At 26.4% G+C, this 12,013-nt stretch overlaps 1 protein-coding gene across 2 annotated transcripts; it reads right to left on the reverse strand.

Annotated features, from left to right (window-relative positions):
* Positions 1 to 1,423: 1,423 nt before the first annotated feature.
* Positions 1,424 to 7,636, reverse strand: LOC105253900 (CDK5 and ABL1 enzyme substrate 2). Of its 2 annotated transcripts, XM_011262249.3 has the most exons (10): positions 7,018 to 7,636; positions 5,030 to 5,407; positions 4,601 to 4,724; positions 4,399 to 4,526; positions 3,859 to 3,897; positions 2,445 to 2,530; positions 2,210 to 2,319; positions 2,024 to 2,130; positions 1,737 to 1,941; positions 1,424 to 1,662 (listed from the first exon to the last, which is right to left on the reverse strand). In XM_011262249.3, exons 1-10 carry the CDS (start codon positions 7,461 to 7,463, stop codon positions 1,522 to 1,524), a joined length of 1,764 nt encoding a protein of 587 aa, XP_011260551.1. In that variant the 5' UTR covers positions 7,464 to 7,636; the 3' UTR covers positions 1,424 to 1,521. The 2 variants fall into 2 exon arrangements, with proteins under 2 accessions (XP_011260551.1, XP_011260552.1); XM_011262250.3 differs by lacking the exon at positions 3,859 to 3,897 and having other exon boundaries at positions 7,018 to 7,635.
* Between the last annotated feature and the right edge of the window lie 4,377 nt (positions 7,637 to 12,013).

Consider the following 12,013-nt stretch of genomic DNA (forward strand, 5'->3'; position numbering starts at 1 on the left):
CTAATAACACTTAAAACAATAATGATTATTTCTAATCTATAATCTATATCAAAAGAGACTATAAAAATATTTGTTATAATGCAAAGTACAAATTTTAAGTAACTTTGTATAGACACATCAGAAATACTTAATACAGATACCACACAAAAATGAAAAACTTTAATAAAAAAATTCTGTATTATGAATTTTTATATAATATCTACACATATAATAACTTTCATTAAAAGAACATTTATATGGAATTTTTTAAACCTTGTTTCATACTGTTATATAATTGTAATATAATTATTTATTGTAAATTTGTAGTGTAGAATTAATAAATATTATTCCAAAAAATTAATTATATTCACATTTTTAATCATTATTTACTACCACAAAGTATTTTAACTTTTGACTATTATGCTAATATTGGTGAGAAATGTACTTTCTAAGCTATTTTCATATCTTGTCGTATGTATTTGATATATCTATACTTAATATATTTTATTACTGTTTTTACTTTTATAAGAAGTATCGAATTTATTCTTGTTAATTCTTTTGCACATACAGCAATTTTTTGTTAAGATTCTTTTTCTCTTCCAAAATAAATTTTTATTCTATTAAAGAAATGAATTTGTATATGTAATCAAAATAGCAGTGGTTTCATGAAATATATAATATAACACAAGACAAAATGCTGCACAAGGATAAGTTATCTAAATAATTTTCTTCTATTAAATTAAAAAGAAAAATATTTCAGAAAAATTCGTTATGTTAAAAAACTCAACTATACTCAATATTTTTCTCTGATCACATCTTTATCTGAAACAAGTCAAATAAAAAGAAGTTATTTGGATATCTTATTTCAAGCATTGTTCTAGTATTCTAGAGAAACTGATAGAGAGTGTATACATATTTTGATGCATGAAACTGAAATATATAAAACAATCATGAAAATAAACTTACTTTTAAAGTTATTATTTAAATATCTACATATTTTTAATATCTTATCTAAAAAAGGCTACATATCACAAAACCGCTGATATATTTTTCATGAAAAGCAACTCAAAGTCAAAATATTTTACAAATCTCTTTTTCTTTTGCATGCATATATATATGATATTTAGTTAAACAAATATTTGAATCATACAGTAGTTAAATATTTCTTTTTAATCTTATCTCAATTATTTTCTAATATTTAAACAAGAGAAATGAAATATGTTCAAATAATAAAATATTCACAGCAAGTACTACATTGGTAACTCATAGAAAAACTATTACAATAAGAAATCACTGTTTTTTTCAATCGCTATTACTTTGAAAGAGTTCTTCATATTAAATCATTGCTGTACATGTGTACATAATTGAAATAAGTCAAAGAAATGAACAAAAAAATATTTCAAATATATAATATATAATATAATAGAAAGTTTTGAAGCTTATTAATATATAGCTTTTAAATTAAGATTAATATGGATATGCTTTACTGGTGAGATTTTTCACAAAGAAATTTTGAGATTGCATAGAAAGAACGAAAGAATGTCAGGACTCATAGATCAATCGCTGATAATGAGGAAATATTTCCCATGTTGGCAGATGCAGACCAAATTCTAAAGCCACCAATACGGCAAATTCAGATGTAATTAAGTCTTTGCGATTTAAACGGAATACACCCTCAATTCTCTGCAAATAATAGAAAAGATATTTATTACATGTAAAGAAAAAATTTCATTATATAACACAAAATATAAAAATACCTCAATGAGTGATTTAAGAATATCACCCTTCACATCATTTAATTTTGCTGCAAGAAGTAAACAAGCACCAGCGCATAATTTCCGTGTTTGCTTTGTTACGATATTTCGAAGAATAAGCTTCTCAAAATATACATAAGCCATTGCAACAGTAAGTAAATCGATGCCATACTCTAATTTAGCTATTTTTCTCATTTCCCGTTTTAAACTGGAATAAGAAAGTAATGGAGTAAGAAAGTAGGAAAGAGAAGATAAAGAATTTATATAAATAATATATAAATAATACTAACCTACGAAGCTTACTAAGAGTGAGTTGAATGTGTGGAAACTTCTCCTTGAATTTATCATTTAATTCTTTTTTCAAATCGGAAGGTCTTACATAATCGATAACAGATGCCTATTATGTGAAATATTAATTTATATATTAATTATAATAAAAATATTATGCTTAAAACAATGAAAATTAAATTACATACCATATATGATGTGAATGTCAATAGCGTTCTATGTTTCCCAGCGATAAGTTCTGGATCATCTAATAAATTTGGATTATACTGAGCAGCAGATTGTTCATCCCATTCGTAAGCTATAATAATATGCAATAATATGCAATATGCAATAATATAAAATAATTAGGTAATTATATTAGTATATTAATGTATATTAATTTGATAAAAAAAATTAAAGAAACATTACATTTTTTGTGCTTACCTTTGGAATCAGCACTGAAAGACACTGGTGGAGACTCAGAAGTTATATAATGAGCCCGACTTGTAGCTGTATCATAAGATAGACACCTAAAATAAAGAAAAAAAGATTAATATAAAAATATATTTTTTTTTACTTTCTGACATGCAATATACAATGTGCTCTAGAACTAAAGTATCTCTCCCCATAAATATTTATTATTTAAGACTCAGTATTAAAAGTATTTATAAAAATTTAAAAATATCATTATTTGAATATCAAATAGAAAAATATTGTAATAAAAATTTTTAAGTAAACTTTATATATATATTAAATTTTAAAAATCTAAAAGTTAATATAAAATGTAATATTTTCTGATAAATTTCTTTGCTAAAAAAATCTATATATATATATATATATTTCATACATGTTTAAATTTCTTATATTTAATTTAATTACATATAATATGCCAGAAATCTCTAATGCACTTTTCAAAAAAAGTACAGGTTTTTTTTAATAAATCTAGAATTTTTATATCTAGAGTTTTTTTTAATAAATCTAGAATTTTGTTAAAAAAAAACTTATCAGAATATTATTAATTAAAGTGTATAAAAATTTCACATGTATATACACACACACACACACACTATATTTTTAGAATACTTACGAATAAACAAGTATTTTTTATACATATAAATATATGAAATTATTCTATATATAATATGTGAATATTTATTAGTTATTCTCATAAATAAAAAATGTTTTTTTATACAATAGACATATACATATATGTTAAAGAGATGATCTAAGAAATGCGTATGATAAATGATAAAAATTTATAACATGATTTATTATTATAGAAATACTGCATGTAATAATATGATTTGATAGTACAAAAATTTAATATATTTAAAAAAAATTATATTAAAGAAAGTTATTTTATTATATTTATACATATTGTTCATATAATATATATAAATAATATTATAATATTTATGTATTATTTTTACCATATATATATATATTATTATTATTATTTCCATATATATATGTGTATGTATGTGTACATATATATATATATATATATATATATATATATATATACACACATATATATACACATACACACACACACACATATTAAAATATTAAAATTATAATATATTATCTACATTAAATTTCCATACATTAACACAAAAGGAAAGCAGTGTTACATCTCTTATTCATAAAATGATTGTGAATGATCTGATGTTTGATCTTTACAACACATCTTTTGCAGAATTATAACAAGATTTTAAAAAATAGGTTTGTAGATCTTTATGTCTGTTGTATGTCATATATATGTTGTATTATTGTATTATTGTATGTTTATAGCTAATGCTTTTCTATATCTCGTTACACATATATATATATATATATATTGTATAATAGTTTTTACCATTTTTTGTGATCCACATTCCAAGTAATTGTTTTTGTCCTGCAAAAAGATGGTTGACATGTTTTGTTATAAAACAGGTATATGACATATGAATGCATGTACACATTATATGATACTGAAAGAGATGAAAAAAATGTTTATAGATATAATATTGCATGAGCTATGAGTGATTGTTAAGATGAGAAATTCTCTGATAAATGAGTTTCACTCAGAAATCGTTTTACTATCACTGAAAATTTGATGGAAAATATTTACAGACATATTTCTCTCTCGAGCAATAAAAGCTATAGATATCTTCTATAAAGATAATTAGAAATATTATATAAAGAAAATTAGGAACAATGCTTTGACAAGTTTTTAAGGATTTCCATTAGTTTATTTAAAATTTATCTAAGAATTTAAAAGATAAAATGCATGAATAAAAGCGCATACAGAAGATAGATCATTTGTGTATATACATATTCAATTATAAGGTTTGTGTCAAAGAAACATAAAGGAAGAAAAAAACTACTACTAGGAGAAATATTTGTTTTTATATACCTTTGTACCACATGATGTTTATTAGGTATAAAATGCGTAAATTCCATAGCTTCATTTTCATTAAAGTTTAATTTTTTATCCCTTTGGAATTGTCTAGATGGTACAAGTAATTGTCCATAAGATATTTCCTATGCAAAATTAATTATTAAATGATCATTATTATTATGAAAAACATTTAGATTAAATGGGTAAGATAATATACCTGGCCATCTTTAGCATGTTCTATACCCAGCAATCCAAATGGATCAATATTATCATTAATTGCTGATAATGGTCTTTGAGATGATACATTTTTTCTTCGAATTGTGTCTTTACGTAATTCTGACCTATAAATATTATAAGAATTCATGTGAATTTTATTAAATTATTGTAAATTATTAAAAAAGGAGAATATTAGAAGAAAAATAATATCAAAAATATTAAATAATATTTTGATATTATTGATTTTATGTAATCAATATGTTACAAAGAAAAAATTATGTGTGGTAATTATGATATATAAATTATTATAACTAAATTTTTAAAAAATTTATAACCGAGAACAAAGATAATATTATTGAAATAGATAATATATTCCTAAGAAAACCTCATAAATATATATATTTTTTAGTGTGGATTGAGATGTTTTTACCAACTAGAACGTTGTCCTTTGTTATATGGAATAGCAGAAAATACTACAAATGGTACATGCTGATTTGATACCAAGACCAGTCTATCATCACCAAATTTATAGCCATTCACAGGTCGTTGTATCAAACGCAATTCCTTTGCAACTTCTGGTATTATGCTACTATTTGTAGAAATAGGTTGCACACTGTTCACTGCCTTTGTCTTTGATTTTGATAATTGGGCTTTTGAATGTATGGAGCCAATGCTCTCACTGCTACTATTGTATTGGTGCTTAATGTCTTCCGAAAGCGTAGATGTTTGATGACTTATGCGCTTCTTATATTGTAAAGAACCCACACGTCTTTCAGGTAAAGAATAGTCGCTTCCGGTAGTTCCGGTTCTAAAAATATACAATTTTATATCAAAATAAATATAATCTGAAAATGCATTTATATTAGAAAATATATATACTAAAAAAAGAATTTTTGTACATGATACTCTATTGTGTTATATATATTCATATTTTGTATATGATCATTCTATTTTGTTATATATTTAATATTTTTAATTTGAAATCTCTCAATCTTCTATTAATAAAAACCTAAATATCATTTTACAATTTTTTATTTTAAATATTTTTATAACTAACTCACATAAAATGATACAAGAAATAAAATCTAATTTATAGGTGGAACAAAAGGTAAAGTTTTATTATCTATCTTGTTTCTCTGAAATTTTTATTTCACACATATAAAAATGTGCAATATTTTTATTTTTTATCATATAAAATTTGTCTGTATCTATATTTCTTTAAAACAATCTCTAAATGAAGAAATAATAGTTTTACATTCTGAAATATATCCCATACATATACATGAAATATATGCCATATAGATATGCGGGCAATGAATGGAATGCAATCAAGTTTCTTGATGTTTTTTGTTTGTGATACTGTATGCTTTTGATAATGTTATCTGAATCCATAAATGTCATTCAATGCTATCTGTACCAAGAATATCTTCCAAAGATGAAACATTATAGCGCAAAGATTTTTGCATATCCTTAATATTTACGTTTTTTTTATAATCAAATAAATATTTAAAATATTTGAAATGTATATAATTTATATTAACATTTGCGATATACCTATAGAGATTATAATTTAATAAAATTTTATGTATTTTACAATGATTTTAATGCAAAGTTTACTATACATTTTGAATTTTTTAAAGTCATCTATAAGCTAAAGTTATATAATTAATTTAATATATTTTCAAAATATGTAACATAATAGATATTTTAATAATTAACTAATATTTAATAATTTATTCAAATTATTATAGGCTACTACAAGCTATTTTTCAAACAAATGAAAAAGATAAAATAAATATCATTAATTTAGTTTTGATAAGCAGTATGTTATTATTAAAACTAACACATCTAAATGCAAATTATTAAAACAATAATTTGCATTTAGATGTTTACAATAGATTGTTGTGAAACATAAAATATTTTAAAGATAAAACGTTTTTGTATCTAATATGAATATTTTTCAATATTATTATATCACAGAATTCAAATGCAAATTATGAACTTCCTTCATATCACATTGCAATAGATTATGTTGTGTGTGTTTCAATTATACCTGCTCTCTATAAGTAAACATAAAAAAATATAATAAGGATAAATGCAGAATCAATAGATTTCTTTGATAGATATCATTATCAAAAGAATCATCAAAAGAAATAATGTAAGAGACCACTTGATTTTAGATAATTTTATCGAATAATTTAAAGGAACGATGAGGGAAGAAGATTTTGGGAAAGTATTTCATTTGTTGCTATATTAAAAAATGTTTATTCTCAGACTTCTATCTCTGCACAAGTTGTAACCTACTCTTGAGTATAGCGATAAGGAAAAAGCGTCTCATGAATTTAATTAATTTATGATACTAAACAACACACATCGCCATTTATCAGATCAGTAGAGAGCTGATAAGTAAACATTTACCGTTCTCTAAACGAACCATGCATGCCATAAGACAATTGCAGGTGATTTCTCTCCTGCTCTAAGAACATGGTAACTGCTGCCTTGGCAGGTGTGAGTAGTCCATCCGAATCAGAACTATAGGAGTTATGATCGGTGCCTTTATGCACTAATTGCGGAGAGTCGGTTTGCTCTATTATTTCATTTTGTGAAAAATCATGCGTCTCCTCTTCCGGGCAATCTTCTAGAGCCTCTTCCATGGAAACTTCAAAGTCAGCGCTCTGATATGCTTCGAGCACTGTTTGTTGATCCGATTGGCCATCACTTAGAGTACGCTCATGAGTCGGGCCACTTTGTGACAAGACGGCTAACTTGGTGTCCCGGTGACTGCCGTCAAGAGAGATGTTGGAGAGGAATGTGAGGGCGGCCAATCTTCTGCGTGAGTAATTTTTCTTTAAGGCTGCTGCCATTCCACGATAAACCGTGTCGGAATACCAGTGCCAAATACCGAGATAAGTAGTGATAATGTGCGCTCGATGACGACGGCGACGACGTCGACGACGACGACGACGACGACGACGACGACGACGACGACAGCGGCAGCAGCGGCGACGACGACGGCGACGGCGACGGCGACGGCGACGACGACGACGACGACAGCGGTAGCAGCAACGACGACGACGGCAACGACGACGACGGCGACGATGACGACGACGACGACGGCGACGACGACGGCGACGACGACGACGACGACGACGACGACGACGACGACGACGGCGACGGCGACGGCGACGGCGACGGCGACGACGACGGCGACTTTACCGAACAAGGACAACTACTAGGATCACAACGCATTGTCACTATTGATACACTTAGTTCTAACATCATCAATCACAATCCCGGCCGTACAGCACACGTAAAAGCGTGAACCGGTATTGCTGATCATCATGTCGTTTCCTCTAACGAGCCGCTTCGCGAAACACACGTTGCCTACCGTATGACCTTACCTACTACGCAACACCGCAACAGCGCGACGTCCATCCTCCCACCTCCCACCACGTATGTACAGGGCGCGTCAACGATTCTGTCCTACGCCGGGCAAGGGGAGCGTAGAAGTGACCAATCAGCTGACAGCGTAGCAGTGGCTGATTGGTCACGTCTACGCTCCCTAGGACAGAATCGTTGACGCGCACTGTACGAATAGTGTTTGGCACTTGGCGCTAGTGTAGAGGGGATGAATGTATGTACACATACATTCGTACGTAGGAAAATATTATGTCAGCCTCATGATTTTTTCATAGCTCGGTGACCCGAGATTCAAAAATGCCCCACTTCGAAATTAGAAAATTATATCGGAGCAATAGAATCGTATTATAAATAAAACTTGTATTTTATGCGTATAATAAATCGTAGTAGCACATTATGAATGATGCCTAAGAATCAGCTACATCTCGAACGTTCGCAAACTCCGGATTAGATAAGAAATGATAGGATTGTGCTGTCCACTCGAAAATTATGTTGCGTAGTTTTTTGATACATGCTATGCGCACATGTTACGATTATTTTTTATCTCGTTTTTAAGTGGAATAACAAATGACGATAAGCAAGTGTGATATACTCTTGTGTATCATTAATTTTACAAAAAACTATTTTTATCTTTTTTATAACGTTATTATAAAAAGATCATTTAATAAAATAATTTAATAAAGTAAGAAATAAAATACGTTAAACGAAAAATTCTGAAAAGCAGTTATTCTGTTTTTGAGAGACTGTTATATATCTTTGTCTCCATAAAAACAAGTATTTTAGTATTTTCAAATTTTTTTACGAATATTTTCAATTTTTTTAATAACAAAACAAAAAGGAGCATTTATCCAGGTCGAAGATCATGTTCCAAATCATGTTTTCAAAATAAATTGTACATAAAAAGATATAATCAATATAAAACGTTTTATTAACAAATACATTTATTTTTTGTAAAATAATTCATGTAAAAATTCAATAGTTTTTTTAAATATTAACCGAATCATGTTATATAGAAAAAAATAGTATTAATTTAATAAAAACAATTTATATTTTTTATATGCACGATATGTTTGCAAGAGAATCGCGCATAACACTCTTCTATTATTAACTTTATAGAAAGGCTTCACACACACACACCTCTTCTATCCCTTTATATAAGTCTAATAATAGGAGAATCATGCTTGCTAATTATATCCAATACAAGAACCTCGAAGAAGATTCACAAGTCAGAGAAAAGAAATAAGATTCATTATTTATATTTTCAAATAGACTTATTTATATACAAATTTTACATTTTGCAATCTTTTCCATAGGTGTGATAATAATATGGCATTACTGTAATTTAGTTTATATATTTATTTATACAATAATCTCATTATAATAAATTATATATATTTTTTAAATATATATTTATGTACGCGTGTGTACTCCGAATATGTATACAGAGTGAATTATGAATGAATGATATTGCATTAAAGATATTTCAGATATAAACACATTATATATGCAAATGTGTATATGTGATTCACCCTGTATATACATACAGAATGATTCTAAAGTAAGTTATCAAATTTTATAGATACAATCTTTAACCAATTTGAAATTAATTTTTTTAATAGAAATTTGACTTAATATCTTCTTATTTTTATGTTCATTTTTCATATGTAAAAACTAAGAAATTTTAATCTTAAAAGAAATTTAAATTTTCTGTTAATTAAATCAGAAAGGGATAAGAAAATTTAAAAGAAAAGTTAAGTTAAAGTTTTGTTATTTAAAAAATTTTAAGTGTCTTTCAATTCTTCATTTTAAAGAAAGTTTTATATTGTTACTTTACTTACAAATGACTACTGACATGTTAGAAAAATCAATTTTAAATTGGTCCAAGAATATATCTGCAAAGTTTGATGATCTATTTTAGAGTCCTATTGTACATATATGTACATATACATATGTTGCATAGAAATAATGTTTGACACAATTTTGGCAGATAGATTGGCTAGGACAAGTTATATCTTTATGATTTACACAAGTTAATTGCAACTCTCTCTCTTATCACACACACTTCCTATTTTTTTTGATTAAAATTACCACCAAGCCTCTATATCTTAATTTTGGACTTTGCTTTCTTGCACTTACGATTGCACTATGTTCCTGTTAACAGACAACGGATTGTGGATGGAAAAGTTGATAAAATCGGCTCGGTATAGGATTCACATTCATTAATCAAGAGAGTAGAAATTAAAGTAATGATATAGGAAGATATCTGTTAATTGATGTAAAGAAAAGTCAAGCGTACAAATGCATTAAAAATTTTTACAGAAAAATATGAAATTATGCGCAACTTTCATATCTGTTTTTTTTTATATCTCATGATTGTTTTATATTATCTTTATAGGAAAATGAAAAACAGAAATTATTTATGTTGGGTACAAAATTTTTTGGTCCCATAGAAATAAGACCAGATAAAGTATAAATCTATAAACTATTAACAGTCATAAATTAACTTTTTTATACTTTTTTTATACTTTTAAAAGCATAAAAATATTATTACATGTAATTCTGTATTTATGTGAAAACGATCTGATATCTGTCAACATACATAGCTCTTTTTATCAATCTAATATTACAATATCTCTTAATAATCTTATCTAATAGAACGCGTTTGTCTCACATTTAATATAGTAATAGTATAATATATCATAAATATACATATGTAGGATATTCCAAAAAAAGATATGGATCAGCAATAGCTTGATACATGCGACTTTGTTCTAGCAGAAATTTCATCAAAATTTAATTAATAGTTTTAATTAAATTTAAAATGCAAAAAAGGAACAGATGTTAAACAGATTAAATGAAAAATATCTATTCGTTCAGAATATCTTTTGTTACTGATACATGCCTTTATTAGAACATCCTTTATATACATACACAGATATTATAAAAGCTGAGTATAAAAAACATCGCATGTTTATTTCAAGCTTAATAAATTTTTAAATATCAGAATTTTCTTTTGTAAAAATCATATAAATTATGAAACCATCATTTGATGAATAGACAACCATCATTTATGAAAATCGCGTAAATGATAATGTTAATGATTGCACAAAACGTTTTTTTTTTCAAACATTTTATTATTTTTATGTCTCATTTTTATATCTATTTTAATCTTAAATTTTATATTTCCAATTTAAAAACCTATTACTTTGAATAAAAAAGTAATTGTATGCATTTTTATGATCCAATTTTTGAGAATTCTTTTGCTGTGGTGTTTTTATACTCAATTTTTATGATACTCCATATATATATATATGCATGTATGTATGTATGTATGTATCTATATATATACATATATACATACATATTCATATTTATATAGTAAATAAAGTTCTTAAGCCCGACGCAATAATTCTATATAAATACACTGATTTCTTTAATAAGTTGTAGTACCCGACAACATTTTCCTTTTAACGAACGCACAGTCATATTTAGTGTCATTGAGCTCATATTATTACAACAATGATCGCTTTCCCTTTTGTTACATCGCAGGTATAAATAATAACATAATATTTGGAGCAATTTCCAATATCTGCAATGTGAACCGTCCATAAGAATATAGACATATGTGACATATGTCTATATGGCATTGTATGCATTATATATAGACATAAAAGGAGAAATTCCTTTCAATACATCTTTTTTTTCTACTTACAGTTTCCAATTTCTTTTTTTAAATAACAGAGCAAATAATATAAATACACATATATTAAATACATATATTCTAAATCTAAACATGAATAATATTGTGAAAACAATATGAAAATAATAAAAAATTACATAATTATCAAAAATGTATTCTTGAATCATCAAAAACGATTTTTTTCTTCTATGTACGATTTGTATGCATATAATAATAGATATAATAAAAAATATAAAATTACAGTAATTTAGGTCAAAAAACATTGATTTCGCTTATTCTTCGCTTTACTTTGAT

Source organism: Camponotus floridanus, unplaced genomic scaffold (genome assembly GCF_003227725.1).
Source record: "Camponotus floridanus strain SB8 unplaced genomic scaffold, Cflo_v7.5 scaffold6, whole genome shotgun sequence".
NCBI classification, from domain to species: domain Eukaryota; kingdom Metazoa; phylum Arthropoda; class Insecta; order Hymenoptera; family Formicidae; genus Camponotus; species Camponotus floridanus.

Coding starts and splice junctions, on each gene's coding strand:
- LOC105253900 (XM_011262249.3), bottom strand. CDS start 7,463: ATGGCAGCAGCCTTAAAGAAAAATTACTCACGCAGAAGATTGGCCGCC. Junction 4,527..4,600: donor AACATGCTAAAGATGGCCAG/GTATATTATCTT, acceptor AATTTTGCATAG/GAAATATCTTATGGACAATT. Junction 2,131..2,209: donor TGACATTCACATCATATATG/GTATGTAATTTA, acceptor TTCACATAATAG/GCATCTGTTATCGATTATGT.